We start from the raw sequence: 18,115 nt of genomic DNA, 5'->3' as shown, positions 1-18,115 counted from the left end.
GAGCTAAGGTGTTGCAGCCAGGGGTAGTGTGGGGGATTGCATTGGAGTGATCAAACACACTCACTGATTGGTCTTGACAAGTGTTGTCTGGTCCAACCAGTTTTTAAAGGTCTGGAACATTCCTAAATGTCTAAGATTAAAAGCTTGAATAAAAAAACACTCCAATATATAAATACTCAAATTAAATCAGAAACATTTACTGGACCTAAGGTATTGGAAGTCGTATTCACTTTTTAATGTGGAAACAATGTAAAGAAGACCAGTAAGGTTAAAACTGGTCCTGCCATACCAAATCTAAGCGTGTGTGGCCACCTTACTGTCAGACATGTTGCACATTCGTTGCACGTCGTATTACCTGAGTAAGAGCTTATGTAGTTCTCATACAAACTAGCCAGAAGTTTATTGGATGCTTTCTGGAACACTGCCACCACCGTTTCATTCAACGGGTCTTTGTTTTTATCCAGCCACCCAATTATGTTATAGGGAACCTGCAAAAGATTCAGTTTCAGATTATAACCAGTCTTCAAGCCTAGACATACACATAAATATCCACTTGGGGTGGAAAATTGGCAGATATTTCACAAGTTGATACCCGCATGGTCCTATAGTTTGGATCCAATATGGAGCATGTGCAAACCCTTCAGTAGCAAACCAAATTCACAAGCTAATTCAATGCATGGCCCATGGGATTTTTCACCAATCCCAATCTGTATTTAAAGGTGCATATCAATATATGTATCATTTTAGGTCCATAGGCCAAGAGGTTGCCAACTCAGTCAAGAGTAGCCCAATTACCTAGGAATATCTGAGCCTCCCCCAAAGTTACCAGGGACGGTATAAAGCAGTTCCTGGTAACTTTAAGAGCCAAATTTCCAGTTAAACCGGAAATTTGGCTTTTTTAGCTTTTTCCACCATTTGGCTTTTTCCACCCCCCGTAGCCGTCTGCATTTTGGACGCTGCCTCGGGTGGCATAACAGCCTGAAACGGCCCTGACTGAATGTTTGTGGAGAATTCAGTATTTGGCCAAAGCAGATTTTCCACAAAGATTTGGTAAATAATGTGCATATTAATATCTGAAAAAATTAAAACCATGTGTGAAGAAAAATTGTTGTATTCAGTTGTTTAGAGCTTTTAAGTCAAGGGAAATGTAGGATTTGTCTGCAAAAATTCCGGGACCAAATCCCAAGTCCTTGAATTCTGCAATAGTGGGTGTGATAGTATTACACATTCCATAACACATGCACATTTCTTATGACTGCAGTACTTAGGTAGCAAACATCCTTTTCATACAGGGTAGGACTGGGAGGCCTGGTGCTGCTGTCTCAGTGCCCCCCTGTGGCCCCCGCTCCTGCCGCAACCCACTTTTAGAAACCAGCCCCTTCTACCGACGTGCGCACACTGGCACCTGTATTTTGCCACCAACAGCCTGGAGAAGGGAGGTCGGCAGCAGGGACAGCGGACTTGGACAGGGAGCAGGAGCCTGCAAGAGAACCAGGGCCCACCGGGTTTCTTTCTGGTGTCCTGCCAACCCAGTCTGACCCTGTTTTCATATGAATTCTTTCATTCCATTTATGAGGACTTAAGAATCTCCTTAATTTTAACGAGCATTTCTTACCACTCCTGCATAATGCATCAACTCAAAGTGTGGCTCATATCTCCGCTTCTTGTCCAGTTTTGGCTTCTGAAAATTAGGAGACTTTCCCAAGTGGTTGTCATAGAGTTTGGCTTTAAAGCTCATGTCTGACGCCTTGGGAAACATGCATTCTTCTTCCAAGATGGACAGTATACCCAATGGCTAGAAGACAAATATATAGTGTCTTGTAGGTGCTTTATAAATAAATGATGATGATGATAGTAATTCAAATGAATTTTAATACATTTTTTTCTTTATGTATCAACCTTATGTTTTGGGAGTCCAGGCAAACATAGGAGGAAAATAGCTGTTGTAATCCGGAAATCAGGAGATGGTGCCTATAGTAACAGTGGGATAATAGTCTCTGGGAAGGGACTGTGACTGTGGGATAGCAGGTACAGTAGGGAGAGATGATGCCTATAGTAACAGTGGGATAATAGTCTCTGGGAAGGGAGTGTGACTGTGGGATAGCAGGTATAGTAGGGAGAGATGGTGCCTATAGTAACAGTAGGATAATAGTCTCTGGGAAGGGACTGTGACTGTGGGATAGCAGGTATAGTAGGGGGAGATGGTGCCTATAGTAACAGTGGGATAATAGTCTCTGGGAAGGGACTGTGGCTGTGGGATAGCAGGTATAGTAGGGAGAGATGGTGCCTATAGTAGCAGTGGGATAATAGTCTCTGGGAAGGGACTGTGACTGTGGGATAGCAGGTATAGTAGGGGGAGATGGTGCCTATAGTAACAGTGGGATAATAGTCTCTGGGAAGGGACTGTGACTGTGGGATAGCAGGTATAGTAGGGAGAGATGGTGCCTATAGTAGCAGTGGGATAATAGTCTCTGGGAAGGGACTGTGACTGTGGGATAGCAGGTATAGTAGGGAGAGATGGTGCCTATAGTAGCAGTGGAATAATAGTCTCTGGGAATAGAGTGTAACTGTGGGATAGCAGGTATAGTAGGGAGAGATGGTGCCTATAGTAACAGTGGGATAATAGTCTCTGGGAAGGGACTGTGGCTGTGGGATAGCAGGTATAGTAGGGAGAGATGGTGCCTATAGTAACAGTGGGATAATAGTCTCTGGGAAGGAACTGTGATTGTGAGATAGCAGGTATAGTAGGGAGAGATGGTGCCTATAGAAGCAGTGGAATAATAGTCTCTGGGAAGGGACTGTGACTGTGGGATAGCAGGTATAGTAGGAAGAGATGGTGCCTATAGTAGCAGTGGAATAATAGTCTCTGGGAATGGAGTGTAACTTGGGATAGCAGGTATAGTAGGGAGAGATGGTGCCTATAGTAACAGTGGGATAATAGTCTCTGGGAAGGGACTGTGGCTGTGGGATAGCAGGTATAGTAGGGAGAGATGGTGCCTATAGTAACAGTGGGATAATAGTCTCTGGGAAGGAACTGTGATTGTGAGATAGCAGGTATAGTAGGGAGAGATGGTGCCTATAGAAGCAGTGGAATAATAGTCTCTGGGAAGGGACTGTGACTGTGGGATAGCAGGTATAGTAGGAAGAGATGGTGCCTATAGTAGCAGTGGAATAATAGTCTCCTGGAATGGAGTGTAACTTGGGAATAGCAGGTATAGTAGGGAGAGATGGTGCCTATACGTAACAGTGGGATAATAGTCTCTGGAAGGACTGTGGCTGTGGGATAGCAGGTATAGTAAGGGAGAGATGGTGCCTATAGTAACATGGGATAATAGTCTCTGGAAGATACTGTGATTGTGAGATAGCAGGTTATGTAGGGAGAGATGGTGCCTATAGAAGCAGTGAAATAATAGTCCTCTGGGAAGGGACTGTGACTGTGGGGATAGCAGGTATAGTAGGGAGAGATGGTGCTATAGTAACAGTGGGATAATAGTCTCTGGGAAGGGACTGTGACTGGGATAGCAGGTATAGTAGGGAGAGATGGTGCCTATAGTACAGTGGGATAATAGTCTCTGGGAAGGGACTGTGGCTGTGGGATAGCAGGTATAGTAGGGAGAGATGGTGCCTATAGTAAGCAGTGGGATAATAGTCTCTGGGAAGGGACTGTGACTGTGGGATAGCAGGTATAGTAGGGAGAGATGGTGCCTATAGTAGCAGTGGGATAATAGTCTCTGGGAAGGGACTGTGACTGTGGGATAGCAGGTATAGTAGGGAGAGATGGTGCCTATAGTAGCAGTGGAATAATAGTCTCTGGGAATAGAATGTAACTGTGGGATAGCAGGTATAGTAGGGAGAGATGGTGCCTATAGTAACGTGGGATAAATAGTCTCTGGGAAGGGACTGTGGCTGTGGGATAGCAGGTATAGTAGGGAGAGATGGTGCCTATAGTAACAGTGGGATAATAGTCTCTGGGAAGGAACTGTGATTGTGAGATAGCAGGTATAGTAGAGAGAGATGGTGCCTATAGAAGCAGTGGAATAATAGTCTCTGGGAAGGGACTGTGACTGTGGGATAGCAGGTATAGTAGGAAGAGATGGTGCCTATAGTAGCAGTGGAATAATAGTCTCTGGGCATGGAGTGTAACTTGGGATAGCAGGTATAGTAGGGAGAGATGGTGCCTATAGTAACAGTGGGATAATAGTCTCTGGGAAGGGACTGTGGCTCTGGGATAGCAGGTATAGTAGGGAGAGATGGTGCCTATAGTAACAGTGGGATAATAGTCTCTGGGAAGGAACTGTGATTGTGAGATAGCAGGTATAGTAGGGAGAGATGGTGCCTATAGAAGCAGTGGAATAATAGTCTCTGGGAAGGGACTGTGACTGTGGGATAGCAGGTATAGTAGGGAGAGATGGTGCCTATAGTAGCAGTGGAATAATAGTCTCTGGGAATGGAGTGTAACTGTGGGATAGCAGGTATAGTAGGGAGAGATGGTGTCTATAGTAACAGTGGGATAATAGTCTCTGGGAAGGGAGTGTGACTGTGGGATAGCAGGTATAGTAGGGAGAGATGGTGTCTATAGTAACAGTGGGATAATAGTCTCTGGGAAGGGAGTCTGACTGTGGGATAGCAGGTATAGTAGGGAGAGATGGTGCCTATAGTAACAGTGGATAATAGTCTCTGGGAAGGGAGTGTGACTGTGGGATAGCAGGTATAGTAGGGAGAGATGGTGCCTATAGTAACAGTGGGATATTAGTCTCTGGGAAGGGAGTGTGACTGTGGGATAGCAGGTATAGTAGGGAGAGATGGTGCCTATAGTAACAGTGGAATAATAGTCTCTGGGAAGGGACTGTGACTGTGGGATAGCAGGTATAGTAGGGGGAGAATGGTGCCTATAGTACAGTGGGATAATAGTCTCTGGAAGGGAGTGTGACTGTGGGATAGCAGGTAAAGTAGGGGGAAAGATGGTGCCTATAGTAACAGTGGGATATAAGTTCCTTCTGGAGGGACTGTGACTGGGATAGCAGGTATAGTAGGGAGAGATGGTGCCTATAGTAACAGTGGGATCTTCGTCTCTGGGAAGGGACTGTGGCTGTGGGATAGCAGGTATAGTAGGGAGAGATGGTGCCTATAGTAGCAGTGGGATAATAGTCTCTGGGAAGGGACTGTGACTGTGGGATAGCAGGTATAGTAGGGAGAGATGGTGCCTATAGTAGCAGTGGAATAATAGTCTCTGGGAATGGAGTGTAACTGTGGGATAGCAGGTATAGTAGGGAGAGATGGTGCCTATAGTAACAGTGGGATAATAGTCTCTGGGAAGGGACTGTGGCTGTGGGATAGCAGGTATAGTAGGGAGAGATGGTGCCTATAGTAACAGTGGGATAATAGTCTCTGGGAAGGAACTGTGATTGTGAGATAGCAGGTATAGTAGGGAGAGATGGTGCCTATAGTAGCAGTGGAATAATAGTCTCTGGGAATGGAGTGTGACTGTGGGATAGCAGGTATAGTAGGGAGAGATGGTGTCTAAAGTAACAGTATGATAATAGTCTCTGGAAGGGAGTCTGACTGTGGGATAGCAGGTATAGTAGGGAGAGATGGTGCCTATAGTAACAGTGGATAATAGTCTCTGGGAAGGGAGTGTGACTGTGGGATAGCAGGTATAGTAGGGAGAGATGGTGCCTATAGTAACAGTGGGATAATAGTCTCTGGGAAGGGAGTGTGACTGTGGGATAGCAGGTATAGTAGGGAGAGATGGTGCCTATAGTAACAGTGGGATAATAGTCTCTGTGGCTGTGGGATAGCAGGTATAGTAGGGAGAGATGGTGCCTATAGTAACAGTGGGATAATAGTCTCTGTGGCTGTGGGATAGCAGGTATAGTAGGGAGAGATGGTGCCTATAGTAACAGTGGGATAATAGTCTCTGGGAAGGGACTGTGACTGGGATAGCAGGTATAGTAGGGAGAGATGGTGCCTATAGTAACAGTGGGATAATAGTCTCTGGAAGGGACGTGGCTTGGGATAGCAGGTATACGTAGGGAGGAGATGGTGCCTATAGTAACAGTGGGATCTTCGCTCTTGGTAAGGGACTTGTGGCTGTGGGATAGCAGGTATAGTGGGAGGATGGTGCCTATAGTAGCAGTGGGATAATAGTCTCTGGGAAGGGACTGTGACTGTGGGATAGCAGGTATAGTAGGGAGAGATGGTACCTATAGTAGCAGTGGAATAATAGTCTCTGGGAACGGAGTGTAACTGTGGGATAGCAGGTATGGTAGGGAGAGATGGTGCCTATAGTAACAGTGGGATAATAGTCTCTGGGAAGGGACTGTGGTTGTGGGATAGCAGGTATAGTAGGGAGAGATGGTGCCTATAGTAACAGTGGGATAATAGTCTCTGGGAAGGGATTGTGACTGTGGGATAGCAGGTATAGTAGGGAGAGATGGTGCCTATAGTAGCAGTGGAATAATAGTCTCTGGGAATGGAGTGTAACTGTGGGATAGCAGGTATAGTAGGGAGAGATGGTGTCTATAGTAACAGTGGGATAATAGTCTCTGGGAAGGGAGTGTGACTGTGGGATAGCAGGTATAGTAGGGAGAGATAGTGCCTATAGTAACAGTGGGATAATAGTCTCTGGGAAGGGACTGTGACTGTGGGATAGCAGGTATAGTAGGGAGAGATGGTGCCTATAGTAACAGTGGGATAATAGTCTCTGGAAGGGACTGTGACTGTGGGATAGCAGGTATAGTAGGGAGAGAATAGTGCCTATAGTAACAGTGGGATAATAGTCTCTGGGGAAGGGACTGTGACTGTGGGATAGCAGGTATACGTAGGGAGAGATGGTGTCTATAGTAAAGTGGGATAATAGTCTCTGGGAAGGGAGTGTGACTGTAGGATAGCAGGTATAGTAGGGAGAGATGGTGTCTATAGTAACAGTGGGATAATAGTCTCTGGGAAGGGAGTGTGACTGTGGGATAGCAGGTATAGTAGGGAGAGATGGTGTCTATAGTAACGTCAACCCTTTAGCCATTGCTGAGCTACAACTATAGTCTAGTGCAATAACAGATAAAGGGTCAGAGTTTGCACAATCTTGCTTACCGGGATCCCACAAAATCTGCTTTGCACTGGGCTTTGCATGAATAGGGTTATTAAAGCTTTTAATCCTAATTTTACCCTGTCATTAAAATGGCAAACTGCACCATTCATTTTTCTTTACAAATCTTTACCTTTTCAATCAGGTCAATACAAGGCTGAAGATCTAGGCCAAAGTCAATAAACACCCACTCAATCCCTTCTTTCTTGTATTCTTCCTGTTCCAGGACGAACATGTGGTGGTTGAAAAACTGTTGCAGTTTCTCATTGGTAAAGTTAATGCAAAGTTGCTCAAAACTATTGTACTGCAAGAGAGAAAACACACAAAGTTGTGGGCATTACTCATGTATTTGTTGGGGGGGTTAGTGATCAATACAGTTTACTGTATGGGGAACTAAGGAGAGTGGTAGGAAAGGCTGTAACCAGTCAGCCTAAGACAATAGCAGCTTAAACATCAGTAAAACTGAAAGCTAAGGTGAGGTGGTCATACACACACCAATAAGATTGTGTAGCACTACAATATTACTACTCTTTTTGTCTTGATTAATTGTCTTGTATACATTTTGATTCCAGCCCTATAAAAACATAAAAAATGCTCTGCTGTGAATTTACCTCAAATATTTCAAATCCAGCAATATCCAGGACTCCTATGAAGAACTGTCTTGCCAATTTAGTGTCCAGTGTCTTGTTGATTCGGCTAACGAGCCACTTGAACATTCGATCGTAAGTTGCTTTGGCCAGTGCACCAACAGCAAATACCACCTGTCCAACAACGCATGAAGAAAACACAATTATAAACTCTTCTTTGGGTAGTGAGATTGGGATTTTATTAAAGTAATGTCACATGGGGAAGGTGCAACAGTAAGGGGGTTATTTATCAAAGTCCGAATGCAAAAAACTCTTAGAATTCGAGTTTCTTTAACTATAAAATCCGAATTTTTACTGGGGAAAAAAACCTAAAATTTTTTCAGAACTGATTTAACCCCAAGCGTGTTAAAAGTCCAAATGTAGAAGTCAATGGGAGAAGTCTTGAACATATCCTGATCTGCATTGGGTTTTGAAGATTTTGTGTTTTTCAGGCAAAAACAGGCCCGGATTTGTGGAAAGGCCACAAAGGCCCGGGCCTAGGGTGGCAGGATTTTAGGGGGGCGGCCTGCTGTTCAACCACACCGGCATTGGTTCGAAAGCACTGAGTATTCACAAAAGATACAATCGTTTTTTAAAAATTCCTGTGCACCAATCCCCAGTACTCCGAACCTGAGCCTGCAAATTTTGCACATGTACTCAAAGGAAGGGGACGGGATGGGGGCAATGAACGGCAGCAGGCCTAGGGGCACCTGTTATGTAAATCTGGCCCTGGGCAAAAATACGAAAAAATCGACGTTTTCCGGTGTCTAATTCACACAAATGTGTACGATTCGATTTTCTACACGATTTTATAGAATTTTTTCCCGCACAGGAAATTTTTCGGAAAAATGGATTGATAAATAAGGGAAAAAATCTGTGTGTATTTGGTTGAACTATTTTAATGAAAATTATCAGACATGTAACATTGCATTTTATTCTATGAAATTGTAAGGATTTGATCCGGCAAATGCAACTTATGGGGGTTTTGAGCACTGCCTTTTTAAGAAGCCCAAAACATGGTGCCCCAATAACACTTTTGCCAAGCACAAGCTTGTGAATGTTGACTGCTGAGTTTTGGTACCACCCAGTGAACTATAACTGTTTTTGATAGCAAACCTATTACTGTGGCATTGATAGCAAACCTATTACTGATTAGTTTAGTTAATGATCCACAATATGTATTTGTTAGCAAAAAAATATTTATTTTCCACTGGGGAACCTGCAGCTGTGAGGACGTACCTGCTCCACATTTTGACCTTTGGTCACATATTCATTCCCGACCTTGACCCTGGGGTGGAGTAAACCTTTAATGAGATCTGCTGAGCTGATTCCCATCAGGTAGGCAGACTTGTCCGCACCTGTAGATATCAGGAAGTCATCAACAAACACACGCAAGGAGCACAGAAAGCTACAAACGTATGTGTTTTAAAAACAACTTCATTGTTTGTTCATGTAACATAGTAACATAGTAAGTTAGGTTGAAAAAAGACACACATCCATCAAGTTCAACCTTTTAACTTTTTTTTAACCTGCCTAACTGTCAGTTGATCCAGAGGAAGGCAAAAAAAAAACATTTGAAGTCTCTCCAATTTGCTTCAGAGGGGGAAAAAATTCCTTCCTGACTCCAAAATGGCAATTAGACTAGTCCCTGGATCAACTTGTACTACTATCTTCCATAACCCTGTATTCCCTCTCTTGCTAAAAAGTCATCCAACCCCTTCTTAAAGCTATCTAATGTATCAGCCTGTACTACTGATTAAGGGAGGGAATTCCACATCTTCACAGCTCTCACTGTAAAAAAAACCCTTGTGAACTCTTAGAAAACGCTTAAAAGGCAAACAAATAAAATCCCATTTTTACTTTCTTTAATGAAAAAGAAACCTATCTCTAATATACTTTAATAAAAAAAATGTGTACCGTTTTTATAAGAAACCTGACTGTATGCAGTGAAATTCTCCCTTCATTTACTGCTGTGGATAGAAATTGTCAGACGGTCCCTAACTGCTCTTCAGGGAAACAATCATACTTATGAACAGCAGGGGGAGCCCTCACGTTACTCCCCAGCCATAGAGAACTCAAGCAACTTTGTTTGTTTCCCTGTAGAGCAGTCGGCGACTGTATAGAGATTTGTATTGGATTTTATTTTTCCCTTTACATCCCCTTTACTGTTTCCAACTCCAGCAGCAGGGACAAAGATCATGGAGCCAGAGTTAAACAGATAAACTGGGATTCTATTTGGAGGATTATTTTGCTGCAGCCACTGGTTCTACAGAATTGTAGAAAGTTTGTATTAAACAATACAAAAACTATAAAATCCACATTAGATTACATGACAACACAGGGCCCAGTGCAGTCTGTATATTCTGATTATTAATCAGTCTTGCTGCATCGGCTTCTGGCAGATATTATTTGACTTGTGCTGTTTTGATAATTTATGACGATCCCTAAGCAGCCCAGACCGCACTGAGCATGTGCACAGTCTTGGTCTTGCAAAGATGTTTAACAAAGTTACAAGATGGTGATCCCCTGTGGCCAACTTTGAAAGCATAAATCATTTGTTTGATTAGGCTTGTGGTGCAGTAAGTTCATGTTTATGTTTAGTATACAAAACACAGCATTTCTAGCCTTGTTCTATTTTAGACTTTACTTCCCCTTTAAAATGTTTACATTTACTTGCAAATCTTGATCCACTGCCAATGGGGAAACCGAGTCCCAAACATCCCCTTATCTATTAGTAAAGAATTATTCTTTACTCTTAAGCCTCCCTTCTAAACTTTATTGCCCATTGCTGTTGTGATTCGTATTCATCTGGAATAGATCCATTTCATTATACTAGAATGCCGCACATTTTATTGCATATCTTTTAATAACATTTCTATCCTATCCACAGTTTTCATGCCTTTGGTTATGGTTTCCAGTATATTTAACGTCTTGTGGTGGATCTTTCCTCCTCCTTTTTCTACAAAGAGAAATGCTAATATCCTTCCTACCAATTGTTCTTTCCTTAAAAATGATCATTATTTGATCACAACCAGCAGCCAATAAAAACAAAAGGCATAAACTGCAATGGTCCCAACAGCACCGGTTTAGTGGGACTTGCTTACTTTCAGTGCCATCCGTCTCGGCCTGCTCCTCTCGCTGCTTTTGCTTGAATTTCATGTTTCCAAAGTGCATGACGGCTCCAACTATTTTATAGCTGCCCGTCTTCTCTTCTTGACTAAAGCCAAGAATGTCCATGGCATGCTGTAGAACAAAGCGCAAGCAATTAGACGATACCATCATATATATTTAAATGAAATGTAGTTGAATAACATATAAAGAAGGATCACAAAAGAAATAGGGTTCCTCTGTGTTTAATTCATTTTCCTCCATGATATCACCCACATCATGTGTGGCTTGTTGAGTGACTCCTGCAAGTTTATTCTATATAATGACGGGATTTCAATTCTATTGTGAGCAATCGGTAAATAGCTTAATCTGGTGTGGTTAATCCAATTTAAACAAACATTCGATTGTCTCACTGGTCTTTGTACTATGAGTTTATGATTATACTACAATGCCATTTTATCTGGACCATAAATCATTAGAGTCTTAAGGTGGCCATAGACGCAAAGATCCTATCTTGTGTGGAAAGTCCCGACATTTTTTGTCCGGTGGAGATAGGTTGTTCGGACAGGTTTGGTTTTGTCCAGACCGTCCCGCTGGAGACCATTGCGCTCTCATCGTAATTACCCCCGATATAGCCATGCCCGTTAGTGGCATATCGGGGAAAGACTGGCTCGTTTGGCGATGTCACCAAACAAGCGGATCTTTGCGTCTATGGCCACCTTTATCACCTACTTTCTTTTTTTACAAATACCCCCTATCATATCAAGAGATCTTTATTTTTACATAAAGCCGCACATTTCACAAAGAGAAAAACACACTGCTTAATGTATCAGATGGAAATAATGATACAAGGAAATAGCATGGGAATAGAACAGTCGATTTCTTAACCAGCAGATCTACAGTACACCCCAACTTTAGCCACGTTATCATATGATACTGTACATATAAGCATGGTCAAACATATAGTTATTTAATTTTGCGTCAATAAATAACTCATACATCTGTTGCCATGAGTTCTTCACCATCATCCAAGTTGTCTACGGTGGTCACGCCTTGCGAGCAGAAGTGATAATCGTACGGGTTGGTGGACAGTAACAGCATATCTGTAATGGAGCATTCCAAACTCAAGTGTTAAACTTCAGTAATCGAAATTCAAACAACATGTTAACTGATTTTTTAAATTAGTCTACAAAATGTCCATTAATTACATTCATAAGTAGAACAGGTGTGAACACCGTAGATTGTTTAGCCTTTTGTAATTATACGAGCAGCTGTCAACAGCCTGGCAAAGCCATATTTATGGCTCTTTATTTCAATTTTCATGCCTTTTATGTGTAGTTTTAAGCTGAAGAACTAGTTGGAAATAGGTGACTATTAAGAGGAATTAAATACATCTATAGCAGTGATCCCCAACCAGTAGTCATGAGCAACATGTTGCTCTCCAACCCCTTGGATGTTGCTCTCAGTGTCCTCAAACCAGGTGATTATTTTTGAATTCCAGGCTTGGAGGCAAGATTTAATTGCATAAAAACTAAGTATAGTGCCAAGCAGAGCCTCCTGCATGCTGCCAGTCCACATAGGGGCTACCAAAGAGCCAATCACGGTCCTTATTTGGCACCCCAAGGGACTTTTTCATGCTTGTGTTGCTCCCCAACTCTTTATACATTTGAATGTGGCTCACAGGTAAAAAAGTTGGGGAACCCTGATATATAGTATACATTATAGTGCACATTATATATTAATATATATGGAGGCTTATGATGTTGACAGGCCCGGATTTGTGGCAAGGACAGAAAGGCCCGGGCCTAGGGCAGCAAAATTTCAGGGGCCGCATGACACCCTGCCATTTGGGGAGTTCCCCAGCGATCCAGCACATGCATGAGTGCTTGCGGGGGGGGGGGGGCGTGAAAGCTGGCGGGCTATACAACATGGTGGCCTAGTGGGGCCAAATAAGGAAATCCGGGCCTGGAAGTTGAGTTCTGTGAATGCCCTTGCAACACCGCCAGTTTAAAGTGCAGTAAATGTCCTAGCAAAATTGTCTTTTAAAATAATTGGTTTTGCAAACGAGCTTCTACTACAAACTTGTTTAACTGAAGATCCACAAGCCAAATACATTCCCTGTGGCCCGAGTTAGCTAAACAACTCCATATATTTTAATGCAGTATAATTTTCATAACCTAGCCAATAGACGAATGGTCTATTAGTTAATTGGCTTGTTCCATGGGTGACATTTGATTGAACTGTTCTTTCACTCAAGAGATTGGTTGCACAGAATCCTTTCTGAATATAAAAAGTACCAAAGACAGAACTCGAATGTTTTCTAATTTGAAAAAAAACTTGAATGGAAAAAAACTTGAATCAGTGAATTCAGGGTTAAAAAGACAAAAACTCGGATTAATCGAGTTTTCCACTGGAAAAAACTTGAATCGCTCGAATTAATCAAATTTTCAAGTGAAGCCCACTGAAGCCGAACATCAAAAAGACTATGAACATCTTCAAACTTGTTCAAGGGAGCTCTGTCATTGAATCCATTGTCATGGCCTCAACAGGTTTTAGCTGGAGTATTTTCAGAGTTGTGCTATTTTCAGCTTCAGGGTATAATAAATGTCAAAAATGTAGAGTTTTTTTTATCAAAACTTGAAAACATTTTTAGTTTTTTTTTATAAAACCCCAAAACAATCTAGTTTATTTTAATCCACAAATTTGAGTTTTAACTGAAAACAAGCCTTGAAAAACTAGAATTTTTTGGGAAAAAACAACTTGACCTTTGATAAATTATCCCCTTAATTTCTGCATCTAAGGAAGTTATATACTAAACCTTGTTTTTTTCTGGTCTGTTTTTTTGGGGCAAAAACTCAACTCGAATTTTTCAAAATGTATTATCCCAATGCTGCAGAAAGTCCAAATTCAAAAACCCAACATCTCAAACCTGTTGAGGTCATGTATAAGTTAATGGGAGATATCCCCATCCCAATTTGAAGATATTGTGGTCTGCGCTGGGTTTAGCCTGATAATGCGAAAAACACAGGGTTTTCGGACAATAATCCGAAAAAAATCAAGTGATTCAGGAAAAAAAATCATATGATTTAGGTTTTTGCTTGAGTTTATTGTGTGTTTTTTACCAATCCGATTTATTCAAGGTTTTTTATTAATAAATAAAACAAAATCGGGGATAGGAGTTTGGCAGAACTTTTTCTTATTGGGACAATGAGATAAAATCGGATTTTAGTAAATAACCCCCCAAATGTTTATAATATTTGTTCATTAAACATAAATTTCATAGATTTATTTTAATTATATAAATTGTGCACATTATTATTAAATATTGATCTCTTAGATCAGTGCTGTCTTAAGGTCTCCATATAGACGTACAACATATTCAGGGGCTATATTATATAAAAATTATGCCATCCAGAGAGGTCAATGGAGCAGTCTGGGGACCACATCCAGCTAGAGGTCTCTCCTCCAGTTGGACATCTCTGTCTTAGATTAATAGTCACTGGCTGAAATATGTTCAGTTTGCAAATCAGTGCATCTGCTTCGTATAATAATGTGCTAATCATTTTGACTCACCTTGAAGTTCTGGCTTCTTCCCAGAAAGAATTTGGTAGTAGATATGGTAACTTCTCTCCCCTGGTTGTTGGAAAATCACTCTTGATTTTTCCAAGAGGTCTGAAATACAGCAAAAAGTAAAATGGTTGTGTTTCCATCCTTGCAGAAACTGCATGGATCAACCTTGCCTGGTTACTTACAGATGTCAATGTCGGCAGAAGCCAGTTTGCCAGTTGGTCCAAAATGGATTCGTATAAATTTTCCCTGGAAATCAGAAACAAGTCTTAAGTCCAATTTCAGACGTTAGAAGGGTTGTGTGACCATTCTGTCTTTGAGCTAGTTACGTTAACTTTAATTATTATAAACATTATTTAACAGGAATATGTTCCCATGACTGCATTTTAAAATGAATACATAGCCTACTTACAAAACGAGAAGAATTATCATTCCTCAATGTTTTGGCATTGCCGAATGATTCCATAGCTGGATTAGCTTCAATGATTTGGTCTTCTAAGGTGCCCTGGAAATGAACACAAGAGAGGGCTTGAGGAAGGCTGTGGCCATATCTGAAGGGTGATAAAGTATGTAAATCACAGATGCCCAACCTGCACCCTCTAGCTGTTGTTAACATACAGCTCCCAGAATAAAAGCCAAGGGAGTTGGAAAGAGAGAGCTGCATTAACTTTTATGTATCTGGCAGCTGGTATTATGCAGATGAATTAACGTACTTTGTGGGAAAATTGATTCTATTGGTTGGCTATGGTTAGGCAAGAGAGGGCATCTGGCAACACACGAAGGCCGTGGCCTAAGTCTAAAGGGGGGAAAAGTACATAAGTCACAGATGCCCAACTTGAAACTTCTAGTTGTTGGAGGTTCTAGTTGTTCTAGTTGTTGACATTCAACTGCCAGCATGAGAACCAAAAGAGATTTGGCACTTCAGCAACAGCCAGGGGGCTGGAGGCTAGAATTTATTGATTTCTCTGGTGAGATACCAGTGACGTAACTAGATATTACTGGGCCCCACAGCAAATTATTTTTCAGGCTTCCAATATGTTTAGAGGTTGACTTGTTTCTCCAATATTTATTGAAATTGTATATGAATTAGGGCCTGGTGGGGCCCCTATATCTCCTGGGCCCCCCTGCAGCCACAGGGTCTGCTTCCTCTATAGTTACGCCCCTGTGAGATACCCTACCCTATATCCAGCCAATAGAAAATAAACATTACTACTAAACAACTTACCCCAGTTTTTGTAGCAGGGGCTAGCTGTAAACAAACAGGAAAGATAATTAGTTGTCAGAATTTCATTTCATAACACTAATTAATTTATTAAAATCCAAAAAGCTGCATTAAGTTTAAAATGCCCATTCCAAGTTCAAATTCCAAGCCATTGTTTTTAAAGCTGTCACAAAAGGGGAAAGTTAAATGAAGGATAAATATGCCAGTAAATAATATAAAATAGCAAGGAATAAAAATATAGCAAGGATATAAGCAACAAATATATGTATACAATGTTTTAAAGTAAGTCAAAATAATATGGCCAAAAGCACAATAGAATTTTATTAAAGCACTTTAAAAGAGGGTAAAATGAAAACTGCAAAAAAAGCAAAGTTTTATAAAATGCACATTATGATAGGAAAATAAATATTGGTAAAAGGAAAGCAAGTATGATTCAATGATTTAATAAAAAAAACAGTTATTTCAAAGGGAAAAAAAGCATTTACTGCAAGAAAATGATATAAAAACAGCCCTTAGTACCACTAAGCAAAAAAGAAAAGCTGTATCCGCAAAATTAAAACTGTTAATGGAATAATTCATAAAATAGCTAGCGCAGAGGGTGCTTATTAAATATGAAAAAGAACGACAAGGGGAAAATGGATGTATCTTCAGTTAAAAACAATGGAAAACGCATGTGGTGGATGAAATTAGGATTTGCACAATGGAGAAATTACAAATTAATCAAGAATGGTTGCAAGAAAAAAAAGAAAACAAAGAAAAAAAATTTAAAAATAGAGTTTAGTGTATTTAAGTAAAAAAAAAAAAACTGGTATTCTGTGTACTTTTGGTGTGGGACAAAAGAAATCTCACTATAATGTAATGTGTCTTAAACTCTTTCAGGGCCATATGAACTTTCTTGAATTTGAATAGATTTTTTTTCTCTGCCATCCACAAAAACAGAATTTTCCAAAATGTCATAATTTGAGGGCAACAACAGCCCAAATCCCTTGCCAAACTCACTCTCATGTCTATGGACAGTTTTACTGGCTGAGGCCTAGAAATTTGAGGGGAAGCGACTGTTGTACTCAAAACAGGACACTCTGAATAAAAGTTTCAAGAAGCTTCAGAATTTTCAAAATGTCGTTGGTGTCCCTTTATGTTCCAATTGAAAATCTCCTGGCAATGTTCCTCTGGGCTGCAGCCAGGCAACCAAATTTGACACCATTTTGTAAATGCAGTTAATATGATGGGAAGATCTACACATCTATGATTCTGGTTTATTGAAAGGTAAATGTAACCCAGTCAGTTAGATCAGATGTTTTCAAACATATCTATAGTCTATATATATCCATGACAACATTTACATAAAGGCCTCCTGCCCACACTGTACTAACCCCACTACCTAAATATAGTAACATGGACTGGGCATAAAATATTCACGTCCAGCAGGTTCAAGGCTGCACTCAAATTTAGGTTTTAAAGGAAGACGAAAAAGCCATCTAAAACTCCTTCTAAATGGCAATTGTAATACTGGTGAATAAGGAACCAGAAGGGTTATTGCATGCCCCAAAGAATATTAATATATAGTAATAATATTGCCCCTTTATTTAAATCCCCTACCCCCTAACCTACATAGACCCCCCTCCCTGCTCCCCCCCAGCCTAGGTGTTACCTCGGTAAATGCCCCTAACTCTTTACTTACTCCACGTTGCAGATTCAGGGCATCGGAGTTCTTCTTCTCTTTGGTAATCTGCCAGTCCCAAACAACTTTGCATATGCCGAAAACCATGGAAATTGATGAAGTGCCGGAAGAAGATCCGAAGATTACCGAAGAGAAGAATATGGTGCCCCTGAACTTCGATGCCCTGAATCTGCAACAAGGGGTAAGTAAAGAGTTTGGGGCATTTAACCAGGGTAACACCTAGGCTGGGGGGAAAGCAGGGAGGGGGTCTATGTAGGGCAATGGCCTGGGGTAAGGATTTTAATAAAAAGGGTTTGGTTCTCCACTGTAAACAAGGGATGTACCAAATCCCTAACTGTTTAATTCATCTGTATACTAAACGCCCCACAAACACTATACTGAATCTGGACTCTAATATTTATATTCAAATTTGCAAATTAAAAAAAAAATCCATGATTTGTGAACAATAATTTTGCTCCATTCACATGACAAGGATTCCGATTTCTTTCAATTGAATACTAAGGTGGACAATTTATTATTAATAGACTCTAAGGGTGGGGTAATGCTTAAAAGAAATACGTGATCTTTTTTCTTCTTCGTGTTTGTTTACATTGCTTTTTGCATTTTTTCCATTATCTCTTTTTTCTTCATAAAAATCCAGAAAAAAAAGCTTCCATGCTTTTTTTAAATTGAATAATGATGTTAACTGATATTTTTTTCCAAAAAACAAATACAAGTATGCTCCATTTGCTCAATAATGTTTATTATTGAGAATGAAAGCATGCTCGTTATCACAGTTGTGTTTGTTTAAATTGCTTGCATTTTTCCTTCAAAAAAAATAAAAAAAA

General features: G+C 40.8%; 1 protein-coding gene across 1 annotated transcript in view; it reads right to left on the bottom strand.

Annotated features, from left to right (window-relative positions):
• The window catches only part of LOC108701067 (myosin-7B), a 39,008-nt gene that overhangs the window by 12,700 nt on the left and 8,193 nt on the right, over nt 1-18,115 (bottom strand). Inside the window, exons 7-17 of the mRNA XM_018235218.2 lie at nt 15,611-15,634; nt 14,798-14,890; nt 14,571-14,634; nt 14,392-14,490; nt 11,818-11,921; nt 10,815-10,953; nt 8,950-9,068; nt 7,696-7,845; nt 7,218-7,388; nt 1,616-1,795; nt 356-488 (exon numbers count right to left, since the gene is read on the bottom strand). Of these exons, the coding sequence (XP_018090707.2) occupies nt 356-488; nt 1,616-1,795; nt 7,218-7,388; nt 7,696-7,845; nt 8,950-9,068; nt 10,815-10,953; nt 11,818-11,921; nt 14,392-14,490; nt 14,571-14,634; nt 14,798-14,890; nt 15,611-15,634 (1,276 nt within the window). The remainder of the gene's footprint in view (nt 1-355; nt 489-1,615; nt 1,796-7,217; nt 7,389-7,695; nt 7,846-8,949; nt 9,069-10,814; nt 10,954-11,817; nt 11,922-14,391; nt 14,491-14,570; nt 14,635-14,797; nt 14,891-15,610; nt 15,635-18,115) is intronic.

This window comes from Xenopus laevis, chromosome 9_10L (assembly GCF_017654675.1).
Source record: "Xenopus laevis strain J_2021 chromosome 9_10L, Xenopus_laevis_v10.1, whole genome shotgun sequence".
Taxonomy (NCBI): domain Eukaryota; kingdom Metazoa; phylum Chordata; class Amphibia; order Anura; family Pipidae; genus Xenopus; species Xenopus laevis.
Note: the sequence above shows the minus strand (reverse complement) of the source record. Positions and strands in the feature narration are given on the sequence as shown.